The sequence below is a fragment of the Pavona decussata genome, unplaced genomic scaffold (assembly GCF_977016875.1).
Source record: "Pavona decussata unplaced genomic scaffold, jaPavDecu1.1 SCAFFOLD_69, whole genome shotgun sequence".
In the NCBI taxonomy this organism is placed as follows: domain Eukaryota; kingdom Metazoa; phylum Cnidaria; class Anthozoa; order Scleractinia; family Agariciidae; genus Pavona; species Pavona decussata.
The window spans coordinates 2,520,799-2,547,043 of NW_028145488.1; the positions used below are offsets into that span (position 1 = coordinate 2,520,799).

The following is a 26,245-nucleotide window of genomic DNA, read 5'->3' on the forward strand; positions in this document are numbered from 1 at the left end:
AATTCCAAATCCAATACCGATTTTATTACTTAAATATTCTAAATAGAATTATTTAAACCGCTTAATTTAAATGGGAAGTATCAAGCGAATCTGATGTCATTTCAAAATCCAAAAAACGTTTGTTTGTCAACAGAAACAAAACAAAATTTGTCTTGTTTTGTTAGAAATTATCACCCAGGGTAATAAAACTGTAGATTAGTGCCTCTGGACAGAGACAGAGCAGGTCGGAATGGATTGAAACTTGAAAAATGTTAGGCTAACGTTTTTCAAGTTCTTGCGTTTTTGTTTCCAAAATGCGCTAGAACAGATCATAAGTTGTTTCTTTTAAGAATTGAGTTGATTTCTTTCGTCTCGTTGTTCTATAATTATTTTGTAGCTATGTGAAGGTCTTACTTCACCATTTTTAACAAAAGAGGTAAAAAAAAAAAAAGAAAAAAGAAAAAACAATGACACTTTCCCTTTAACTCACTAAATATCCCAAAACTCGGAATAGGGACTATCAAAACAAAGAACGGACCGTTTCAAGTAAGTAATTCTTTCTCTCCTCTCTATGTCTTTCTTTCTTTCTTTCTCTCTATTTTTGCCTTCCTTCCCTCCTTCCTTCCTTTCTTCCTTATTTGATCCCTCTTTTAAGGCGGGGGTAAACCTGAAAGCCGTTTCCATGCCGCTTAAAATCGGTTTCATGGAAATATCTCGTTCACGTTTCAAGCAATCCAAAAACCCTCTGCTTATCCCGTAAATCTATGTTGTTGGGTGTTTTGTGAATTTTTAGGTGAATTTTGGGTATATTTGGGAGGAGATAGTTTTTCTAGAAGGATTGGTAAAATTAAGAGAAATAAGAAATATTGAAGATTCAGTGAAGTTTTAAAATTAGAATTTGTAGTTAATAATTAATAGACGGATACCAAGTTAGTCCACTAGAAACCTGGGGTGCTCTTGCGTGGGTATCAACTGTTTGTTGGTGTTTTAAAAATTATTTTCTTTCTTTTATCTCTTCTTCAAACCTCTTAAAATTCCATTCAAATTCACGTTTACCCCCACCTTAACTTAGAATTGCTAAGTCCGGCATATTTTCGGGTGGACTTCACTTGTCGTTCATAGCGTCATTGAAACATTAATTCTACTAATCTCGTATCCAGATCTTCTCAAACTTTGGGAACGAAAACATCTGGGTACGAGATAACAACTCTGCATCTTCAACAATGATGGCATGACAACAGCTATGGGCAATGACTTCAGAGTATCGTTATCGTATTGATATCGCGATCAAATCCAAATAGCGTAGTTATCTCGTCACCGACTTTGAAAAAGATACGGAACCCATCTTAATTTAAAACAGCAATAATAATTAAGAAATAATGATTATGATTTAATGATCACGGCTACAATCGTCAGCGGTTTGGTCGCCAAGCGACCATTCACTGACCGCTGACAAGATTTACCCTTAATAATACTTAGTTCCGTTTAGTGAAGCTATAGCTCTGTGTAAACGGAACTCGCACTAAGTATTGTACTACCAGCACTATTATGATTAAATTAATATGAAAATACTTTCGCAGGCCATATACATTTTCCTTTGTTTTTCTGATATGAGCCAAGCTCGTCGCCAGGGTCCTTGAAAATTTCAAAATGGGAGCAGCGAAGACATTGGCACTCGCTGAAAAATGACGCACTTGATTTTTGTCTTCGCTATGCGTTTGGTTAAGTGCCATATCTGATCCCGAAAAACTCTAGCGACGATGAAAATCAAGTATGTCACGTTCGCATCAAAAAATGCTCCACGATTGTCACGTGTCTTCGCCACCCGCCATTTTGAATTTCACAAGGACCATGGAGACAAGGTTGCCGTCAGACCTCTATTCCACAAAATGGGTGAAATTACTGATGATTAATAAACTTCACGCAAAAATGGTTGACATTTTACTATTCTTCTGTCTGCATTCAAATTAGCCCTACTAACCTCGTTAATCTTTGAAATGCTTTGGATCCACAAGAAGAAACCGAGTCTAAACACCCATTCAGACTCCATAGACCTCTTTCATAATGGAGGGCATAATTAGCATTCTTTTATGTGCACGCAAATAAGCCTTCTTGACCTCGCTTTTGAGTGAAAATACTTTTGTTTTTACACATGCTAGCGAGGCCAGGAAGGCTAATTTAAATGCATTCAAAAGAATAACAATTAAGCCCTCCATTTATGAAAGAGGTCTATTCACGCGAAACTATTTGTCTAACCCAGTGAACGGACATAACTCTCACTTTATAACACCTCTCTGAATGAACACAGGACAGTTACTTTTAGACTTAATTTTATTTATTCTATTTCACTCCTTTACTTTTTGTAAAAATTATCTTTTCTGTTACATTCTTTATTTAATAATGGTGCCAAGATCCCACCGAAACGTCGTTCCGTTTTTTCGCTTATTGTTATAGTAAACTCGTTAAAGGTAAAATATTCCTTTGAATTTTGAACTTAAGAACGAGGTAAGTAAGGCTAATTTAAACGCAAACAAAAGAATATTAAAATGTTGGCCATTTTTGCATTGGGTATCTATCGAAGGTACGCATATCATTGGAGAGGCAGTGGAGCGTGAAAATTGCAAAGACTGCACCATTAAGCGACACATTTCATGTGTTGTTTCATGGCGCAACAGCTTATTGTTGGTAATGGTGATTTGAACCCCTTCCCAGAACGGTTTCATACGTGAAAATAAAGCATCTGCGAGCCTCCAGTTCACTACACTAGGTAGAAAACGGATAATGATTGTATCATCACCATGTTGCTAAGTGATTGAGATCTTCGGGGAGGCCGCCTCCTGAAGGATGAAAAGAAAAACGCTTCATTAATAAATTACATTACAAGTTTTGGAATACATGGATTCAAAAGTTATATCCACTTTGTAGATCTAATCAGCGGATACTCTAAAAGTTTTCTAGGTCACACATCAAGGATCCTAACGTGGTTAAAATTCCACGGATTAAGAAGTTAGATTCATCTTCAAAGGCGAAATGAACAGTACTATCTTGTAAAGCATAATAAACAGGGGGGAGGGATTGAATAACATGTATTACAACTGCAATGCCACAAATAAATTCAACCCAAGTGATAAGATCGTCACTAGGGGGCCGGGGGGGGGGGGGGGGGGAGGTAGTCAACAAAGTTTTATGCTGGGAGGCTCCGCCCCGAGGTCCAAACCCTTACCTCTTCATACACCATTTTTGACAGAAAAGGTAACCCTTTCATATATCTTATAATTACATAGAAAATGGTTCCCATTTCTCATAATTACATTTGACACTCTGACCTCTTTTCGGTGGTTCTATTCAAGATATCTTGAGAGACCCTTAAATACACAAACAACAGGCTTCCCTACCCTTTTCTTCATTTCACCAATTCATGAAATCTGCGGCCTAAAAAGGGTGGCCCTTTCGGGTGGACACCCCCCTCCGGTATAGTCCATAATATCCCCTTCCCACTATCCTGTTCTTGAATTTCGCTGCAGGCGACTGCCTGATATTCGACAAATTAATTAGTATTCCCCTAATCTTACCGCATACGAAGCTCTGTCTGTCTTGGAGCCACCATTGATCTGAATGTGAACAAAGAGGGTGGCGTATCCCAGTGGTTCACCTTTGTTACCTAACAAATGGATGTGCCTATAGCCTGAAACAAGAACGAGAATGCAATTAATTGTACGAACGTGCACTTATTCTTACTGGCGTGTTCAATTCTAGATGGCGATAGCAAGCACTCGGTGTAATCGGTTACTTGGAAAAGGAACATTAAAAAATGAGAGAAAATATCTCCATTTTCAGAGGCCTAAAGCAAAATATCCTACCTGGCCTTAAACTGGTGAAGGGAATTGAGGACTGTCCTATAAAATCATCCACGAGACCGACATCTTCATCAAAAACTGCAAATCTAATCATGACAAGCTGTGGCATGAGAAGAACTTGTTCAAATTTCTCTTCCCACACTGGGTTAAAACCTGCAAAAGAAAACGAAATTAGAGTCGGTAAAATAGCGAAATGTCAACATTTAATAGGTTGTTAATAACACTTTGTGCTTAATTTCATGGGTCATTTCCGAGCCGTTTGCTTTGAACCTCATTATGAAAGCGAGGCTTCGTGTATAGTTTTTATTATAAAAATTCATTTGCAAACAAAACTAATTTTATGACAGGTCTTCGTCATCGTGGTTTGAAATGATAGCTGAGTTTTATCGTTTGTCTCACGATTGAGCCACATAGATGTGGATCGCGACGTTTTGACCGCTATACTGCTGGTCTTCATCAGGCGATGGTGTCGACTGATTACGTAACAGTGTAAATAGCCCTTTGATTTCTTTTAATTGGTGCGTTTCAATCCTGTCTTAGGCTGTTATAGATTGGAGGATTTCATTCCTTGTCGTTTAGACTAGAAATTGTTCCCTCGGCTATTCGCCTGAAAGCAACTTGGAAATGGCCTATTGTCTTTCGTACACCCTTAAAAATGCCCTATTCTCCAAGGCGATTTTGAGATATGCAAACAATTGTTGACCCAACCTCGGTTCGGCAGGTTTCTTACCATTGTCCTTCACGACTTTTGTTTTAAAAGAAACGGTGTCTGCCGGGATACCATGAAAATCAACTTTAACATAAAGATCAATAACCTGACAAGAAAACATACAAACAAGTCAATCATTCCTCCAAGATACCTTAGTCTAATTTTGAATTTTCACAAAATTGGCGGAACCGTATTTTGAGAGGCGCTATTTTCGCGATTTTAGACTGAAAATATGGAGTAGAAGCGATTTCACATTTTCCAACCGACCCTCTGGCTGTTTTCTTGTTTTTTCTGCATTACCAAAATTCACGAGAATAAGTAAGGTTGTTCTGTAGATTGGTTGGACGAGCAACTCAACTTATTTGAAGTAAGCGTATGTTGGCACTCATGCTATTTATTACGATTTGCATTTGAGCGTTGTTAAACTAAAACCAAAGTAATTACTCTGACCAATCAAAACAGACGAAAACGACGTGAAGATCGCAGCAAATAAACATGTAACTGGCGCCAAACGTGGGAAAAACGCGTGCGAGCAACTCACAGTTGGTTTTGGTTTTATTTTCATTGGCTGCAAAGGGCTGAAATTATGCTAAACAAAGCGCAGTAAGGCAAGACCAAAACAAACGCGAAATTACTTTCGTCACACTCAACTGAAAGCCGCTATCTTGTCTAAGGGCAAAACAGCGCAGTATACAAAGACTAGCCCTGACCAAGCGAGGTTTCGATCTCCCTACTCACTGTAAAATCTAACGCGCTGATTACTCCACAACCACGCTTCCAAAATGTCATAAATTACACAACATTTGCATTTTGTTGTTCTTACGTACCTCGCCCTTTGTACGAGCCTCGCCTTTGGTGTCTGCAGGTTTTGGAAGCTGCTGAGCAGAAAATACCTGGAAAAACCACAAAGGAAACAGTTTAAGTTCACCTTCAGCGCCGACAAACTTCTCACTTCAGCAAGGGCAGATATTTTTCTCCTGCCTTCAGCTAATTAATTAGATCAACAGAAAGAAACAGGCAGGTATTGGACCTTGTCACCTTATTTGTGAAGGCTAGAGATTATTTCTCTTGGTGGGTTTAAGAGTGCACGATTTATATTGGGGGATGGGGAGGGCGGGGACAAGGGAGAGATCCCTCATCCTCGCCCCACTATTCAACACTAGTGAAGTAGTGTTTCTTTCCTTATGCATTTTGGTTTTGAATTTACTAAAGAGCGTCATTGCAAGCCTGGTTTCTAGACGCTGTTTCTTGTCTCGTAGTCTGCGCGAATTTTCGAACGAGCGCCTTGTTGCCCGAGTGAAGGCTGGGACGAGAGCAGGCGAGTGACATCACCAAGCGAAGGTAGAATCCAGACCCAAACGAGCGTGAAACGCTCAGAGACAAATCTGCGTCATTGTTTCACCGCATTCCGGCAGCATTCGCTCAAAATTAACATAGCATATTCCATTCAGTTCTATCGGGTATCCATCCTTAAAAAGCTCTATTCATCGAATCCCTATCCATTTTAACTCGCCACATCCCGTTTCCCGGAAATTCTATTTTTATACCCTGGCTCCATAACGTAACACGCGGAACTTACTATCTCTGAGAATTTTGGGCTTCAAAATGTACCCTGCTCGTCCATTTGTCCTGAACTTTCCTTGGTTCAGATGCATGGGCTCTGAATCCGTTTGGTAGTTGAGAGCAACTGTTGGGAATACAAAAAAAAAAAAAAAAAAAAAAAAAAAGAAAGAAAAAGGAGAAAAAGAAAAAACGGAACAGCTTTCCTCTGTAGTATCTATAAGACACTAAAACCAGACCTGGATAGATCTTACTGAATGCAAAGAATATACGGCGGATTAAAAGACTCATCTTCGCTTTAAAACCTCAATCATCTTATTCTAATAGGCAAGTGATTCCTGTTCACCTGCGCATCCTTGACACGAAATTACATATATCGCAGGATATCTGTTGACTACGGACGAAGAATATTCAGTGCACTATGACCAAATACAGTCAGCTCTCGCCTTGCGGACACCCCGCTATTACGGACAAAATTCAGATCCCCGGCGAAAGCTATAGGGGTTTGACTGAAACTGACTCCCGCTATTACGGACTTTCGCTATTACGGAATTACGGACACTTTCGTGGTACAAACATAACACTTTTATTGTTTTGACTCTCGATAAAGCGGACACAGTGAACTTTGCATGTAACACAAATTGCAGTCTGATGTTCGTCATTTGTCAAAACACACTTCAAAAGATTTCTGGAATGTTTAATTTCGCACGAATCTCTTTAGTGGCTGTACAACAGACTCTGCGTTTTCACTTCACCTTATGCCTTTTCCTTCCAGACTCTTTAGGAGAGACCAAGCCCTCATCCTCCATTCCCAATGAATGCTTAGAAGATACAGTACTGTTGATAAGCTTGTCAAGTCTTATAAGATATTTTGGGTCGCCATGTAATTCATAACTAACTGGAATCTTAAGCCCCAGGCCGGCACCTGTGTTGATCCCCACACCCTGCTATTATGGACTGTCGCTGTTACGGACACTATAAACGACGCCCCGAGGGTGTCCGCTGCAACGAGAGTTGACTGTACAGGAAAGCAGTAATGCTCGGAGTTTCTTCATGGTACAAAAACTGAATTGAGTCAGCTCCAAGCGTTTCAGCAAAAAAATTTGAAAATGTCAAAAAAATCGTTTTTCTTCAGTTTTCAAAAAGAAGGAGAAACAAACAAAACCGACATAACTTGAGTTTGACCAGAAAGCGTCAATGAAGAAATTTTTGCACAGTTGAATCTCAACAACTTGAACCAAGAAAATAATCAGACCACTCATTATAGCGACATGAAAAATTCGAATTATCTGTGGTTGAATTATGTAAAAGCGGAAAGCAGGAGAAATTGCATATAGTTCGAGGTTTTGAGGATTCTAGTTACCAATTTTGTACTAATTACGTTGGCGAAAGTTGAATTCTGCGAGAGAGCGAAGGGCAACTACATTTGTAGCAAAAATGTTTTTTGAACGTATTAAGAGAAACAGTTTTCTTCTGTTAACCATTTTGTAATTTTGTTAATTTAAAGACCAAGGAGCAGGAAAAGTTGGTGCAGTCAGCAAACTGTGCGCAGACTAGCGCCCGTACCCTGGAATGGCGGACAAGTATTAACATTACTGATGCTAAGGCCGGGGCACCAAGATCAAACGGCCTACGAGTATCAACATTAGAGTTAAGGCCTGTGCTCGGCACAGTGATCCACGGTCTTTGCCGTCGCAGTGCTCCGCTTGTCGCCATTGCACCAGTAAAAAAGGCCCGTTAATATAAGGGCCCATGTCCGAGCACCATTTCAGGGCACCAAGATCAAACGGCCTACGAGTATTAACATTAGAGTTAAGGACGGTGCCTACTAATACGAGGTATTTTTGTGCGGTTTATGACTTTGCGGGAAAAGCAGATCTTAGCAAGGGCTATTGGAATCCAAAAAGAAAATTGGGGGTAACCACGCATTTTTCAGAGATAATTTAAAATTAATATCTCTAAAAAGCGACCAAATATAAAGCGTTGTATGGGATTTTTTCCTAAATTGAAGCTTAATTATCTCTGAAAAATGCATGGTTACCCCCTATTGTTTTTTGAGAAACCAAAAGCGTTTGCTAAGTTCTGCTTTCTCCGTATAGTTTTAAACCGCGCAAAAATATTCCTGTATTAGTAGGTACTACCCATAGGAAACCCGAGTATCTCGCGATGCGCAGAACGTATGCGCAGTAACAATAGTAGGCACCGTCCTTAAGGCCCGTGCCCGGCACAGTGATCCACGTTCTTTGCCGTCGCAGTGCTCCGCTTGTCGCCATTGCACCAGTAAAAAAGGTCCGTTAATACAAGGGCCCATGCCCGAGCACCATTTCAGGGCAACAAGATCAAACGGGGCACAGGTACTTCCAATTGATATTTTCAAAAAAAACAAAAAAAACAAAAATAGACCATTTCCGAATTGCTTTGAACCTCATTATGAAAGCGAGGCTTAAGGCATATGAAAAGTTTTGTACTTAGCCTCGCTTTCATATTGAGGTTCACAGCAACTCGTAAATGGCCAAATCATTTTCAAGTCCTTTCCTTTGATGCAAAACAGAACTTGCTTCAGCTTTGGCTCAAATCAATGGTTTTTAACCTTGTCGTCAAACCGAATCAACGTTTTACAAAAAAACAACAAACTAATCAGAATTCGAGATGTTCCATTAAACTAAGAGGCCCGGGAAATTCCTGTGGCTTGGTTTCATTTCTAATCGGTGGAGAAACGGATGCGACTTTATATTAACCAATCAGCGCGTAACAAAGGAAAACCTAAACAAATGAAGAAAAACTTGCAATGAACAATTCACAAATTCACCACCAAAACCAAAAGTGTATCAGATTTTGTCGTCGCTGGGTGTCCATTCATCTCTTTTAAGGTTAATTCTAAGCTGACACATGGAGAAAATGCGCCCTGGTTGATGAATTTCGTATCGTCATCATCTCCCTGCTGTGTAATGTGTTGGCATTGTAAGTAATATATCAAACACAAGGAAGGGTGTTTCATACGATTTTCAAACAACGAGAAGTGCGCCTCGCTTTTTCAGCTAACTATTCGAGGTGTTTAGAAATCGCATCAAACACTCTTTCGTGTGTTTGATGTAACTTCTCAAACCATTAATAGTTTATGAAGACATTCAAAGCAACCGTTCACTAAAATTTTAGGATAATTACGATCATATTTCCAAATCTCCTTCACTGTAGTGATTTCATTTGTTTTCTCTACATGAATTATTAATGAGTTTAAAAAGGAGAATTTCTATGTTGATCTCTGTAACTCAAACAGCAGATATATACAAATTCCTTCAATTGACGAGTTTCTTTGTTCCCTTCGCTTATGTTCTGATGGACCAATTGGTATTTTAAGAACATTTCGCGTTGATCTGTAAATCAAATACAGATATCATACTCAAGCATTTAAACTTCAAATGGTTTAATAATATTCTAATATTACATTTTACTCCGAATTCGTTTCTCGGAGTCAATTTCATATTTGTCTCTTGTAATCTACTTGGTAAAAATCACTTGGCAGAAAACATTCAATCCTGCAATTGCGTTACAAGGGTTATAGAAAAAGAAAAAATCTTCTGAATTTGTGTCTTCTGATTTTAAAATGTTAAATCTGCCTTAACGTCTATGTACAATTGGGATACCAAATGCACCCTGTTAGAAATATGTACGGCTGTACCATTGCTATCTACCTAACCACAAAACTTATACCATGTCTTTGGTTTGTACAGCACGACATAGCATAAAATAATGTTCACGTTGGTTACACTTTACTTAATGAAAGCAATTACATTTGGCACGAAACAATTTCATGCCGCACCTAATTACTAGCCTCCCACGCAGTCGTTTTTAGGGTACCCGTATTACCTCCTCCCCACACGAGTACCCTAAAAACGGCTACTTAATTACAGGAGATTTTACAGCACCAGGATTATAGAAAAGACACAAAATCTTCTCGATTTGTGTCTTCTGATTCTAAAATGTTAAATCTGCCTTGATTTTCAAGTTCATTAATGTCTATGTACAAATTGAGGTAGAAGATTGAGGCACCCCAAGTTTGAAATATGTACGGCTGTACAATTGCTGTCTCCCTAACTACAAAACTTATACCATGTCTCTGATATAATGTTCTCATTTGTTACACTTAATAAAACCAAGAACATTTGGCGCGAAACAATTTCATGCCGTACCTTAATTACAGGAGATTTAACAGAACAAGGATTAAAGAAAAAAGACAAAACCTTCTCGATTTGTGTCTTCTGGTTCTAAAATGTTAAATCTGCCTTGGTCTTCAAGTTCATTAACGTCTATGTACAATTGAGAAACCAACTGGACCCTCTTAGAAATATGTACGGCTGTACAATTGCTGTTTACCTAACTACAAAACTTATACCATGTCTTTGGTTTGTACAGCACGACATAGCATGAAATAATGTTCTCGTTAGTTTAACTTACTTAATGAAAGCGATAACATTTGGTAGGAAAACTTTTTCCCCCGCACTTGAATTACAGATTTATCAGTACAAGGATTATAGAAAGAAGACAAAATCTTCTCGATTTGTGTCTTCTAATTTTAAAATGTTAAATCTGCCTTAACGTCTATGTGCAATTGAAATACCAAATGCAGCCTGTTAGAAAATGTACGGCTGTAACAATTGCTTTCTACCTAACTACAAAACTTACATGCCGTACCCTGAATTACAGGAGATTTAACAGCACAAAGATTATAGAAAAAAGACAAAACCTTCTCGATTTGTGTCTTCTGATTCTAGAAATGTTAAATCTGCCTTAACGTCTATGTACAATTGAGGTACCAAATGCACCCTGTTAGAAATATGTACGGCTGTACAATTGCTATCTACGCAACTACAAAACTTATCCCATGTCTTTGGTTTGTACAGCACGACATAGCATGAAATAAAGTTCACGTTGGTTACGCTTTACTTATGAAAGCAACAGCATTTGGTAAGAAACAATTTTTTCCCGTACTTAAATTACAGGAGATTTGCCAGTACAAGGATCATAGAGAGAAGACAAAACCTTCTCGATTTGTGTCTTCTTTTCTAAACTGTTAAAATACAATTCAGCTGCTTTGACTTTCACGGTCTTCAACAGCTATTTACATTACTTACACTTAAAAGGTAATTTCTTCAACAAACCGATCCGAGAGAAACCCCACAGTCACCCCAACAACAAATTCACATTTAAACCATGACAACGGACTTTCATTTTCAATTAATACTTTGGTAGTCTGCAGGTAACAGTGAGCCGATACCAGCTTCACATGCAATACGATATTCGTGAGATATTACCCGATACTTGTGACTTTTTTATATCGATACTGTGACGTCTTTGCTCCAGACTTGTACTATGACGTCATTACCGTCGGTAGAACCCAGGCTTAAACGAGTAGAGAACGCTCAAGTTGCTGTGTTGCCAAGAGATCAGTAAAATTCTTCCGCAAAAAAAGGTTATGCTTGAGAGCAGTATGTGGAATACACATCACGCTTCTTTGAAGTTGTCAGTTTAACGGCATCGAAACAAAACCTGTGCCGTTCACAAGTATCGATACTCGACTATGTGGCATCAATATCGACTCACCCTTACGCTGCAGACTTCAGACTGAGTATCGGCTGCAGACCGAGATAAATTCTTCACCCAGCCTTGTGCGCAATTAGAAACGGCCAGGGTAACAGTACAAGGTATGTGCACAATAAAACAACAACATAACCACGCATTTGCATTACATGCCACATGTTGGGATCAACAGGAAGAGAAGCATCTCTGCGGGGAACTTTGATAGATTCTAAATATACAATGACACTTTTCAAGAAAACCGTTAACTCTTCCACTCCCACAGCAATGCTGTACAAAGTGGTTCTACTTTTTGAGTTTGTGGATAAGATCCTCAAGTGTGACCATTCAAATGAAAGCTACTAAGCATTACTTTTGTGTGTTGTTTATTATGCTTTATACAATGAACTGTGTTAAACTCCCGTTTTGATTGGTGTAGAGGAGTGTGTGATTAGAGTATAGACGCACGATTGACCTCACCGAGTGGTGTGACCGGCGCACGTGATCAGTCTAGAGTCCAGCCAGAGCGACTGGTCAACAAAGCTTTGCAAACTGTTTTTGCGAGTAGCGGACAAACACAATCAAATTTTTCGCAGGAAAGGAAAACTGCCGAATAAAAAATTGGACAAAGACCGTAGACAGTGACCTCAACCAGGATAGGAAAGCTAGAACGTTTTTGTGACGTGAAAAGGAAGCAAATATTTGTCGAAATAAGTCGCCGATAGAAATCCGGTAATGGCAAGTAATCGATTACAAATCGCAGTGAAGCGACTTACATGCTGTAATATTTTAGGGTCAGGATTTCCTTCTGGAATAAAGGTTAGTTTTGAAAATAATGTTAGTGAAATTCTTTCGGATTATACTCTAATAGAGGATCACAATTGCATGCTCGTAGCGTACTTCTTTGTTTTCACCACGTTTTGACGTCATCTGTGCGTTATCAGAGTACCGACGCACGGCAAAATGGAATCTATTTGTTAAGTACAAGATGGTTGTAACTTTTGAGTCTGTGGATGAGATTCCTCAAATGTGACCAATCAATCAGAGCTACTAAACACCACTTTCCCGTGGTGTTCTTCCTTGTCTTCTGGGCCCAGTTGTTCAAAGCCCGATTAAGATAATCCTGGGTTAACGTGAACTTTGATTCAAGTTTAATTACTAATCAATAATCATTTTTCCAAAAGACTTTTGCCCTTCAGTTTTGACCAAGACTTCTCTTTACTTTATGCTAAAACTCAGCTGTTAAAAACATTTTAAACGAGCGAGATACAAACCTCGGTTAACTTTTAATCGTGGATTAGCGTTAACCGTCTTTCGAACAACTGGGCCCTGTTTTATAAGTTGAATTTTAGGATTTTCTTAAATTTTGAGTTTTAAATGCTCTTTGAAGTGACACTCAAACTCGGGTCGAGTTTAATTTTCTAAATATCCACAAGATTGTGTCCAACACGTTGATCTCCTTTGCACTTGCCTCACATCTAATAACAAATGTTTAATCAGATTTTATCTCGGACTGCATTTTATACCCAGCCTCCAACTTTTCAAAACTAACCTGCTTTTGTCACGGTGCACAGAATTTTCCCCAAATGCTCGAACCTCTTACATCACTCACTACACAAAAAATGAAGAATTTGGTTTGGTGTCTGGTTGAAAGGATCATTGATAACTCTTAATCCGACAAGATTTCATTCCACTCCTGGGTCATTAATCAAGCAAGCGCGGCCACCAGTGGTAAATACAAAATAACGTATTTTGAGCTAAGAAATGGAGCTGCCTTGAAACGAAGGCTTATGCAGGGATTCCTTTCAATCAATCTGCATTATCGTATCGTATCGTAGCTTTGTTTAACGATAATTCCCTGCATAAGCTCAATTACAAGCTAGTTCCAGTTCAACAAGTCCAAAATTAAACTACTCAACAAAAGGAGCGCCGTTACCTTTGACAAACACAATTAACACAGAGGCAAATTTGAAGACAGGAGACAGTTAACCGTTTAAGCCCCAATGGAGATCAGTAGCTTTGTCCTCCTTAAAATACCGTAAACTGCCGCTTATAAGCCCTGGGCTTATACAACTTCGTAAGGGGTTTTAGATGGCCTTCTAAACAATGGGGGCTATATCCGAGGGGGCTTATAACTAGAAAAAAAAACTGTTTCGAAACGAGCTATAGAAGTGTTGATCGAAATACGTTTTTGCACTTACTTGTTTTTTAATTAAGCCTTAAAACGTCAATATTTCGAACAAAAATAAAACCAACAACACGAACGAAACTAGACGGCGGCGGCTTATATCGGGGGGGGGGGGGGGGGGGGAGTATAATCGGATGTATATTCTGGTTTACAGGTAGATGGGCCTATAACCAGGAAGGCTTATTAGCGGAGGGAGGGGGTGGAAGGGGGGGAGGGGGCTTATAAGCGACAGTTAACGGTATCGGTAAAGCATCAAACACGCTGATCACGAGAATATAGCAAATGATCACTGTAAGATAAACTGATTTTGAGCAATTTCTCCTAACTAATACCACAACAAATATGAAGACGCCAATGAGGAGAATTTGCGGTTTGATATTAGGGCTTAAACGGTTAATGGCACTGCTAAGCAAGGTTAATACTCTTCACCATTCAACTTCACTTTAACAAGTAAGTGTTTCGTCAAACATTGTCAAAAACTCACACTAGGAATTTAGAATTGGTTCGTGTTTAGCACGCGTGCTGGAGGTTTGGAAAGTAGGAGATAACTGTAAAGGCCCGTTTACACATGCAATTTTTGTCGCGCGCAAGTTGCAGTTTTAAATCGCACGCGTAAACTAGCGGCCATTTCAGCACTCATTTGCCACTGGGATATCGCAGGAAGCTCGAACATGTTTTAAAAGTGACACAATTTTGCTTGATTTCTTAGAAAAAAGTACAGCGTTGAAAACACACCAAAAAAAAAAACAACAAAAAAAAAAAACCAAAAACTATTGGTTTAAAGTACGATTTGAAGTTGCAGCCTTGCGCGAGATTAATTGTAGTGAAATGTGACACCAATCGCTTGTGTAAAAAGGCCTTAAAAGTTCGCCGAGAGCAACACAGTTTCTCGAGTGCGCTTAAAACTTTTCAAGTGTCCATAACTCGATAGACGCACAGCTAAATGGATGAAACAGACGCGGTTTGGCACGGAGGCAAGAGGTTAAACGGGGCGGACATCGTCTGGTTACTCACACCAATCGTTTCATAACAAAACTAACAGAAAACGGTATAAAAACAAACAAGAGTGAGCGAAGTAAAATCTAAAACCGGCGGAGCTTCCCTAAGTTGATTAGTTACGAGCGTTCTAAACTTTCTTTTCTAAATATCTTATATCCTTTCACGCAAGAAACCGTATTTTTGCGCCGTTTTGAAAATTACTTCAACTGGTTTTAGACTTAAATTCAAAAGCAAAGTTCGAAGCATTGAATTGCTATCACTCAAGGAACTTTTGTGTCTATAATTAACATACTTATGCAAAAAACCGGCTTTTGGAAATGGTAAAAAAAGGTTTTCATTGTCCTATGATCCGAAAATTTTCCCTGGAAAGCTACCGTTACCTAGCTTCTATTATTTTTATATTAGCGTTACAAACCTGTTTACCTTAGAGAATCTGATAGATCCAATCTGTAGTTTGTTAAGTTCTTGCTGAGCTCCTTACTAGCATAGCCCCACAGTGGGCTTTAAATTATTCCCGCCGCTATTTGTCCTTTCGTTTTCTTAAAAAGAGCGACTTGATTTCACTCCAATCCAAAGATTTAACTTCTGTGTCGACTAAATTTACGTACTCTGGACTCCTTTTCTATCTTTCCGGTTCTTCAAGAAAGTTTTCTTCTTTATTAGCGACCAAAAATAAATTTTCTTAGCTGAATGTAACTTGCAAGTGTTATCATGATTGTAGGGAAGCAGCGCATGCGTCAATCGAGTTATGGATACACGCCTACGTTATTGAATTTGATTGGGTGAATTTACTTTCACTTTGCTCACGGAGTGGTAGGTTTTAGCACACACTGTCTTCTCCATACAGACTTACCGTTAAACTAAGATACGTTAACGACTTACAGGCTGTAAAACACTTGCTAAGATCACATCCAAGGCCTCTACTTGTAGAACTGTGGTCGTTGATTGTCAATTTCAGAGTAGTTAATGTGTCACTTCTTGCCAGATTATTGCACAGTTCCAGTAACTGATCTTCACTTACTTCACTGCAGCTATTGATTGTAAGACTGACAGTTGTTAATGACTTATTTCTTGCGAAACCATCGCCCAGATGCTTCATCCAGTCTCCAACCGTGTAACAGTTGATTGTAAGAGTGAAAATAGCTAATGACTCATTTCTAACCAAAACATTAACCAGATCCGTTATCGAGTTTCCAGCCGCGTCACTGTAGTTGTTGATTGTAAGAGTAAGTGTATGTAATGACTTGTTTGACGCCAAACCACCAGCCAGACCATGAATCCAGTCTATAGCCCCGTCACTGTAGTTGTTGATTGTAAGAGAGAGTGTATGTAATGACTTGTTTAACGCCAAACCATCACCCAGACGCCGTATCCAGTCTACATCCGTGCCACTGTAGTCGTTGATTGTAAGAGTGAGTGTATGTAATGACTTGTTTGACGTTAAACCATCACGCAGACCCTGTATCCAGTGTCCACGCGTGCCACCGTAGTCGTTGATTGTAAGAGTGAGTGTATGTAATGACTTGTTTGAGGCCAAACCATCACCCAGACCCTGTATCCAGTATCCAACCGTGCCACTGAAGTCGTTGATTGTAAGAGTAAGTGTATGTAATGACTTGTTTGACGCCAAACCATGATCCAGACCCTGTATCCAGTATCCACACCTGCCACTGTAGTCATTGATTGTAAGAGTAAGTGTATGTAATGACTTGTTTGACGTCAAACCAGGACCCAGATCCTGTATCCAGTATCCACACATGCCACTGTAGTCGTTGATTGTAAGAGTAAGTGTATGTAATGACCAGTTTGACAACAAACCATCACGCAGACCCAGTATCCAGTGTCCACCCGTGCCACTGTAGTTGTTGATTGTAAGAGTGAGTGTATGTAATGACTTGTTTAACGCCAATCCAGGACCCAGACCCTGCATCCAGTGTCCACCCCTGCCACTGTAGTTGTTGATTGTAAGAGTAAGTGTATGTAATGACTTGTTTGACGCCAAACCATCACGCAGATATAGCCAAAGGAAACAACTGTCGCTAATGTAGTTGTTGATAATAAGGGACAGTGCCGTTAAAGACGTGTTTTTCGCCAAACTGTTGCTGAGGTCTATTCCCTTGTCAGAGAGGGAATACAATGCAAGAGTGAGAGCGAGTGTAGCTAAGGAGGTGTTTTCCAACACTACTTCAAGCAGAGGTTGCATCCACCCTACGTTCTCGTTAGGGCAGTTTCCGATTGAAAGAGCAAGTGTTGTTAATGACGTGCTGTTTGTTAAACCGTCATTCAGACCCTGGGCCCAGTCATCACTAACGCCACTGATTGTGAGACTGAGGTCACTTGTTCCAGTATCCTTCACTTTACTGAATACTGAAGGTAATAACGAGGGATTATCAATACAGAAATGAAGGCCACAGGGAGAACAGTCTGATATCAAGTCATGGACAATCACCTTTAAGTTCGCATTGTGGTTGGCACCAGAAAACCGCTCAATAGCAGCCTTCCCGTTAGTGGTCAATTCTCCCCAAATGTTGAAAGTAACAGGATGTACGCACTTTTCTATTTTCAGGTAGCTCATAAGACTGCTTACAACATCATTAGTTACGTTTCCATGAATGTTTAGAGTGAGTGGAAACGGTGTGGACTGCACCAAGAGTCTCCCGACAGCTTCTATAGCTTCACAGCTCAACTCACCCCAGACGTTTAATGTCTGTTCTAAATTGAAACTGCTCTTAGCCAAAACAGGAGTAAGACAAGCGACCTTAGCAGCTGCAATGTTTCCATTGGTATTCGGGTGGAAAGTGCACCACTGCTTTGCTTTGTTTGCTGAAATTATACCTTTAACAACATTCGCCCAGCTGTGAGGGAGTTCACCAAAGATTTTCACTTCCAAAGCATTCAAAGAGTAATTTTGCAAGAAACCTCTTTCTAGGAAGACGATGCCTGATTCACTCACCTTTCCAAAAATAACCAAAGTAAAAGATTTCAATACAGCTTGTTCTGAAAGTCCTTCACAAAGGGCAGTAGCTAATGAATCTTGCATGTCTCCAAAAACAGTGATGACAATGGAGGTCAAAGATGTATTGACTAAAACTCTTTTCAAAGCCAGTATTGCAGTGTCACTTAATGAACCATAAATCTTGAGAACAACTGACTTCAATGGTGTATCCGCAGACAACCCTTTTTCAAGAGCTCTGGCCCAAGCCTCGCCTCTCTCATTAACTAGTTCAAACGTCACGGAAGTCAAGGTGTTGCTTGCAGCCAAACTGTCACCAACAATATCAGCTACGTCACAAGGGAGGCTAACGAGAGTTTTAAGAGTAAATGACGATAGCGTTGAGTTTTGAGACAGGCCATTATATAAGGCATTTCCGAAAGTTTGGTTTGCTGTATTCATGGAAAGAGAGAAACTCTGTAGTTTTGGGCAGGATTTCAGGTAATCAAAAGCAGCATCTCCGAGATGCTGCTTTTGATTATCAAGGTACTTGCCGGGCACAGTTAAATGAACAGGGTGCTGTAATTGTGAAAAGTTCTTGCAGTATTTTGCAACCGTAAAAAATTCCACAAAAGGATAGTCATCAACATCTAATTGCACTTTTAAAGGTAAAGGAATTAAATAACAAAGAACCATCGCAACTTTTTCAGGATTTCCACTCTCACTGAAACTTTCAGTAAAAAACGTTCCCTCCTCCTTTTCGCACTTGAGCCAGTCCCAGTTGTCACTCTTCAGCTTCTCACCAATCTGTCTGAAAAGGATACTCGCTTCCTCACCCAGTATACCAGAGAGAAACAGAAACACTTGTCGGTGTTCTGCTACAATATGGTCATGGAAGTCCAACTGAAACTCTTGGAAGATATTGATCTCTTTCTCCAATAACAGAAATGCTAGGTATCGTGCGGCCAAGTGTTCTTGGAATGTTTTGTGGAAGAAGTGGTATTCGTGCTGTGGGTTGATCTTTTTCAGACTTGCTTCCTTGAAAACGAAACCTGATATCCGAGCTGCCAGATCTTTATACATCTCTTCAAACTTCGCCAATTCGCGTTCGCGAAAAGAAAGACGATCTTCTAACAGGCATGTCCAAGCCAACTGTCCCAGTACCACTAAACTCTGTTCAAATTTCTTCTCAAGAGCCTCGTCATCCTGGGGAGCTTCCAACTTATTTTTTGCACAGAATCTTCGTAAAATGCATCGAACAATAATTTGATAGAGCTCAGTACGACGAGATGGAAGTTCTCCCTCATAGTCCTCAAAAATAACACAGAGAAGGAGCAAATTCAGTGGATTACTTGGTAAAGAACGGAGGAAAGAGTTTTCCTGGATTGCTTTGATAAGCCTCTCTCCTTTTGACAAATGCTCGGGCCCCAAAAGTCTGAAGTGCTTTCTGATATACTTAAAAGCACCTTTGACAGTAAATCCTTGTATTTGCAAAAGGACACCAAAGTTAACGTTCTGTCTCAATTTTATTCCTCTCTCTTGGCGCGATGTCGCCAGAAGAAAGCAGAATGGAAATATTCGTCTATGAAGCAATTGATCCACGTGACCTTCAACACCTTTAGGTAGCTCGTCAAGGCCATCCAAAATTATTAGAACTTGTTCTTGGTTATGGATATCCTGGATGTAATCCCTCAACTCTTTCTTGACGTCGTCATCTTCAGGTAGAAGTTGTTCATCAATGGCTTTTATTATGTCTCCATCAATGTCCCGGCATTTCAGAAGTAACACAATATTAAATTCAGGAAATGAACACCCTTCCGGAATTTTTCCATTTGCCCAGTCATAGGCTATTTTAAGGCAGAAAGTTGTCTTGCCAATTCCTGGGCTTCCCTCTACCAGCACTGTGGAATCTTTCTGTTTTTTCGAAGTGTTCAAGCTGTCATCCATCTCCACTTTTTTTTTTCTAGCATCTTTCGATATTTTAGGGCCTTTGAAGATGTCATACATGTACAGTTCCTTATTTTTAAGGCGAAAGTCTGTGTTTCGTCTGGATAACATTTTCAATCTTGTATAGACGTCTTTAAGAGGTAACATCAAGGTGTTCTCCCAAAGGAGGGGTTTCAAAAGAGACCGCCTGTTATACTCTGCTTTTAGAACCTTGACAACAGGGTTATCTTGCCCTACAACAAAACAGCAATCATAGTCAAAATTGTTCTCTACGTGGAACAGTTACTGAAAGCATGATTTTTAACACAGAGCTTGTATAGGTATTTTCGCTTGGAGTCCCGCACGCTTGTTGGTAAAATACATAAATTTGTTCTGAGTGGAAAAATATATATATTTAAGTACGACAAAATGGAGTTAAGGATCTCGTGCACATTTACTGATATGACACGACTCACACAAAACTCATCTAAATTGTAATGCACAGGAGAGTGTTTGGAAGAGAAAAGGTTAGAGTGCATATATTATTTAACAATTGTGTTTTACAAAGAATGGCCAATGTGACAGTAGTCCAATGTTACAACCACTACACCACCAGAACAACCAATCAATGAGATGACTAGAGAGGTTTGGCTTGTGGGCCTTCAAGAGAATTTTCCTTTCAAGGTGACACAGTAGTGGAAGCCTATACCACCATTATTTTGTAACTCATCTATTAGGATCAAATTCATGATCTACCAACTCAGTAGGTTACAAGGGACGATCCAGTGAAGGATACAAACAACATATACAAGATAAGTATGTAAATGCTTTGTGAAAGCTCTGATGTTAACTTAGACCCCGTCCACACGTATCCGGATATTTTTTAATCCGCAACTTTTTCTTTCCGGATACAGCTATCGTCCGCATGCATTCGGCGAATTCGCAAGCAAATCCGGAAATTTTTGAATCCGCTCTCCAGAGTGGAAATTGTTTAATCCGATAACATTGTTGCGGATTCAAAAATATCCGGATACGTGTGGACAGGGTCTTAAACTTTTGTAGAATTTCAATTCTAATATAACAACCTTGAATTCCACTTGTCAGATGAGTTTGAGAGGCTGCAGGGAAAGGAAGCTGACTGTTAACTGCTACTGAAGACTGACTTCCACCAAAAAAACCTTCAGAGGGGAAAATTACAACATGCATTTAACTATTCAAAATAGCATAATTTTTATTCAAGAGTGAATGCAAACAGGCAGCGGAATCCAGCATTTACAAATTGAATATAATGAGAAAACGCTATGGCATGGCATTTCAGAGACCAGTTGACGTTTCTTGTTTTTATGTTTTGTTATTTAATGAGACACCAAGATAACTACCTTTCTTTGTGAATAAAATTATTTGACATCTTTGTTGTAATTGTTTAGTGATTCCCACCAACCTTCTGTTCCACTTCTCACATGTGTTTGTGAGGCTGCAGGGAAAGGAAGCTGACTGTAACCTGCTACTGAAGACTGACTTCCACCAGAAAAACCTTCAGAGGGGAAAATTGTAAATATTACAAGCAAACTTGTATGTCATTATACTCATAAAGGGAGCCACTAGACAAATAGAAATGTGGGTCTTGAAGTATCTCAGATCAGAGCCTGCAAAAGCAGGCGCCTTTTCAAGCTCAACAACAGGGGTAGTGTATGACAAGGAAAATTATATTCACACAGTTATGACATTTTTTGAGCCAATTTAAATCAGCATTTCATTTGAAAACTACATGTAGGTATTAATCCCAGCTAGATTCTGCCTGCAGTGACTTTGAACCTGTGAATAATTTTTTTAATATTTGCACATGAAACCTCAGGAATTTTTAAGAAATTTATCTGGAAAAACTTGATGTGGTTGGTTAGTGTTTGTTGACTTTGATGTTATCATGGCAACCAATTTTTCACAGGCAGTTTCTTCAGAAAATGAAAAATCCCTTTTTAAAACAAAAACAACAAGAAGCTGTTTTCAGCTTATACTCGGGCCATATTTGACTGTGTCGTGCGTAAGCCTACAATCTTTTGGCAGTGATAACCTCCCGCATTGCTAATTACCCCAATTCGATAGATACAGAGATATAGTGAGGTAACCACCAGATAGAATTGCATTTTCTTGCAGTCAGAATGAAATACAGGGGAAAACGACATTTGTCATACGGATGCTTTTTAAAATCCCCAGGCTTTACTCCTTACGTTTTCATCTTTCATTTGGAGACAGAAACCGTTTCTACATTGATTGTTTTTCAAAAGTAAACGTGAGTCAGATCTGTATCTCTCTTGGCCCGCGGGGTCATAGAGTGATTTAGTTGTCAAATTTTCGGTTAAACAAAACTAACCTTGAGGAACTAAAAAAAAAGCTAAGTAAATAAAAAAAACGATATAAACCTTTCGAATTTTTAAAGTGCTAGTAACAAAAAGATGAAATATGAATGGTTGTAAAACTTTGAAAGTGAAAAGATGCACAAAAGACAAAAGACACTATAAAAATAGACATATAAACAGATTAAGTTTCTTCCTGTCTGTTCATGTGTCCCTGGGTCATGATGACGCTAACAGCAATTTCCGGTATGATCGCTGTGCATCGCGACCCCAAAAAAAATAATAAAAAAGAAATTTGATAACGCGACCAAAAACTTAACTCGTGCCTTCGTGCCGCCTTACGGCCCGAGTAAAAATTACTGTAACTTTTGTGTATTTAGCTCATATTAGTGTTCCTGTATTGGTTTTTATTACTTTTTACCTAATTTAGGCACCTTCCAGAAGTTTTGGCAATCCAATTGACAATCATGAAGTTATTACCATTTGATATGACATCATTACTTCCCACTGTGGACCTCAAAGGAAACATCTTTGGATGTACTATCTATCCTCCCAGCCTCAATATCATAGCTTTTATAGTTGCAAAATTGTGGAGGGGCTGCTTGGTCCGAAAAGACAAAAAAAAAAAAGGGCAGTCTAGTCATAGGGTTAAAATGTGATCTAAATGCGACGTACATGTAACAGTTGATGGGGTTACATAGAATGTTTCCACCTACCTTCGGTTTTACTTCTTTAATTGTTTAATGATACACCAAGACAGCAGGCAATTTTTGTTAATGTTATGTGATAAGCTTTGTTGTAATCGTTTTCAGTGTTTCCAACCCACCTTCAATTCCACTTCTCAAATGTGTTTGAGAGGCTACAGGGAAAGAAACCTGACTGTAACCTGCTACTGAAGACTGACTTCCACCAGAAAAACCTTCAGAGAAGAAAATTATAATAAAAGTAAACTTGTATGTCATTATTCTCGTAAAGAAAGACACTGAACGAATGGAAAGGCGGGTTCTGAAGTCCTCACATCACAGCTTGTGACACAGAAGCCTTTTCCAGCTCTTGATTCACCCACAGGTGAAATAAGGACTGAAACAAGTGTCTCATGTGGCAGTCTATTCCGATCATTAGCAGAGCAGAAAATATGGCTCAGACAAAAGCATTAAATTAACTTAACATATGGCAAAGAAAATTTTGTTCACACAGTAAAGTCAATTTAAACAAATATTTCTTTTATTTGAAAACTGACCCTTAAAAATCTATTCTAAATGCCATGTGACAGTTGTTGGGATTATACAAAATGTTTTCACCCACCTTCTGTTCCACTTGTCAGATGAGTTTGAGAGGCTGCAGGGAAAGGAAGCTGACTGTAACCTTCTACTGAAGACTGACTTCCACCAAAAAAACCTTCAGAGGAGAAAATTGCAATAAGCAAACTTGTATGTCATACTAATAAAAAACCACACTAGACAAATAAAAAGGGTGGATCTTGAAGTACCTCAGATCACAGCCTGTGAACGCCGAGGGCTTTTCCAGCTCCACAATAGCGTTAAAGTATATACCAAAGAAAATGATATTCACACAATAAACAGATTTTTAGGGTCAATTTAAATAAGGATTTGATTTTAAAACTGACTTTTAAAATGTCTCATAAATGCCATTTGATGGTTGTTGGGGTTATTCAAAATGTTCCCATCTACCTTCTGTTCCAGTTCTTAAATGAGTTTGAGAGGCTGCAAGGCAAGGAAGCTGATTGTAACCTGCTACTGAAGACTGATTTCCACCAGAAAAACCTTCAGAGGGGAGAATTACAATAAGCAAAAATTAATCACACAATATATAGCATTTGATCTCAATCCTCCTATGCTACGCCCTCATACATGCTGTAAATACGTCTATCTAGGAGTTTGTGCCTCATCAGAGATTCCAAACACTCGAGACAATGATAGCATGAGGCTGCAGTTCATCGGTTTCTCAATGTTTGGAACCCCTTCTAAGGCACTCACCCTGTAGTGCTCTGTCCTTGTTTATCTCAGCGAAAAAAAAAAGGGGACTGTTATCAAAATGAGACAACAGTTACCATCTACAGTAATAACCACCGTCCGATTTTGTACCACATGACATATTTTGCCCAACCAACCTGGTATATACCGTAATAACAATAACTATAGATAATTACCAAATTCTTGTAGAGTCAGCAAGTATAAAATAATTTTTATGAAAGTAACAACATTATTCTTAAATGTTTCTTGAAAAGTAATGTAATGTACAGTAATAATTATTTATAATAGTGCTGAAAAAAAAAATGTTTCGGATCAATCTTCATCCATCTTCAGTACAAATCCCATCAGTGGGTGTAAAATAAAATTAATACAAAAAGCATAGTACAATAAAGCTAATTAAAACAAATTACAATGTGACAAGAAATAATTATTATAAACTAAAGTAAAAATGTAGCTAATTACAGCGTGACGATGACAAAGGAACAGAACAGAAAATACATACTGAAAACTTAATTAGACAAACAAAACTGGGTAGCTCAGTTATAATAGTGATATTGTTTTGTTTACCTATTCAGTATGTATTTCCTGTTCAGTTAATTTGTCATTAATTGTTAATTAGTTACTATATTTTCACTTTTCTTGAAAAGGAATACCAAACTAAAGTAAGTTACTATATTATGGCACAAGTATGTAACCGTTTTCAAAACTGGTATCTACCCACCTTTAAACAGGTGTATAAACTTCAATAAATATTGAAGTGATAGTTACGTATAAAAATCTGGTTAGCTGGCATTGTTTTACATACATGTAATAAGTTTCTCTACCTGCTTTGGGTCGAAGGCTGACATAGTGATGTTCATGCAGGTGTCCCAACACAAGCTGGCTGCTGCTGCTAACATCATGTTCTGGGTGAATAGTTAAGTCATGTGACAGACTGCTGATCACATGAATGCATGTTTTAAAGCAGTTTGCTGCAGCATGGAGAATGACGTGATCAGCCCATGTCCCATCTGCTGTCATGTTTCTTAGGTAATCAGGCCAAGACTGATGTCCATGTACAAAGTTAAACAGTTCTGTCCCATCTTGCTGCAAGAGAACAACAAAACAATTAACAAAAAAAATGTCAAAGTACATTGTGCCGCTTCATCCAATGATCAACTGGAGGATAGAGCTTTTCACTAAATTGGCCAGTGCATCGATCTGCAACAAACCAAATTATACCGAAACATGTTAACTGTTTCATAATTGAATAACTGAAACATTGGAAATAATGCACTTTCAGAACTTTGCTTCGTTTTAAGTATCCACATGATATATCTTTGAGTAATGTACCAACTGTCCAAGAAAACTAGCAACCATAATTTTAAGAATTTGACTTCTGCCTTCTCTTGCAAAATGACAATTAAGTTTTATCTTGATAGAGGTATTTTTCAGTCAGTGACACAGGCATACTGCATTTGGAAAAAGAAAATCTGAATTCTGCCCCCTAACAGAGTTGCTCAAACCTTTGACCTTCCATTTGGATGTTATAGCACTCAGCTACAGGAGACTTGTGAGAGCTAAGACCATTAAACTACATTCATGCAGTGACAAACATCCGCATACTTCTAGGATTTGAATGTGATATTGTGTTTGTTGTGATGAATCCATGATAGAGGTATATTTTTCAGTCAGCCATTTTGGCATACCGTAATTATTCGAATAAACGCCGCACTCCCTAGGGAGAAGCAAAACTATCATTAAATGCTGCCCTCAAATAAACGCCGCGATCTTTCTCAACATTGCGGCATTTATTCGAAACATAAAAACATAAGGCAACATTCAATCTAAACCAGTCGTGGAAATTTATTTTTCTCGATTGTAGTGTTATTCAGTTCAAAGTGGCTATACTTCATAGCTTTGCTGCTTAGCTCTCTCTCTCTAAATCTTCTGCGATGCACAATTCCGTGGTAACAGCCGAGAATCTTGCCGGTACAACTAGTCCAATTTCTCTCTTTCTTTTGCCAGTGACTTTCGCAAATAAGTTGTTCGCAGTGTTTGCGCGTAGGAAGTTATTCAATAATAAGTGCAACAGACATTTAAATCACACAATAAATTCACAGTTTTTGTTACAAGGTTTGCAATAGACGCCGCCATCGAATAAACGCCGACCTCAAATAAACACCGCATCTTA

The 26,245-nt window shown here is 38.9% G+C and overlaps 2 protein-coding genes across 2 annotated transcripts in view; both read right to left on the minus strand.

Annotated features, from left to right (window-relative positions):
• Nucleotides 1-421: 421 nt before the first annotated feature.
• LOC146477768 (1-phosphatidylinositol 4,5-bisphosphate phosphodiesterase delta-3-like) lies at nucleotides 422-6,103 on the minus strand. The gene is made up of 7 exons (XM_085113095.1): nucleotides 6,059-6,103; nucleotides 5,373-5,438; nucleotides 4,567-4,651; nucleotides 3,840-3,989; nucleotides 3,552-3,664; nucleotides 2,245-2,816; nucleotides 422-2,033 (listed from the first exon to the last, which is right to left on the minus strand). Exons 1-6 carry the CDS (start codon nucleotides 6,101-6,103, stop codon nucleotides 2,784-2,786), a joined length of 492 nt encoding a protein of 163 aa, XP_084969221.1. The 3' UTR covers nucleotides 422-2,033; nucleotides 2,245-2,783.
• A 3,578-nt stretch (nucleotides 6,104-9,681) lies between these two features.
• Nucleotides 9,682-26,245, minus strand: part of LOC146477769 (uncharacterized) — a 28,464-nt gene continuing 11,900 nt past the window's right edge. The window contains exons 10-15 of the mRNA XM_085113065.1: nucleotides 24,897-25,158; nucleotides 23,097-23,158; nucleotides 22,905-22,977; nucleotides 21,166-21,258; nucleotides 20,810-20,902; nucleotides 9,682-19,978 (exon numbers count right to left, since the gene is read on the minus strand). Coding sequence (XP_084969191.1) covers nucleotides 15,687-19,978; nucleotides 20,810-20,902; nucleotides 21,166-21,258; nucleotides 22,905-22,977; nucleotides 23,097-23,158; nucleotides 24,897-25,158 — 4,875 coding nt within the window. The 3' untranslated portion in view covers nucleotides 9,682-15,686. The remainder of the gene's footprint in view (nucleotides 19,979-20,809; nucleotides 20,903-21,165; nucleotides 21,259-22,904; nucleotides 22,978-23,096; nucleotides 23,159-24,896; nucleotides 25,159-26,245) is intronic.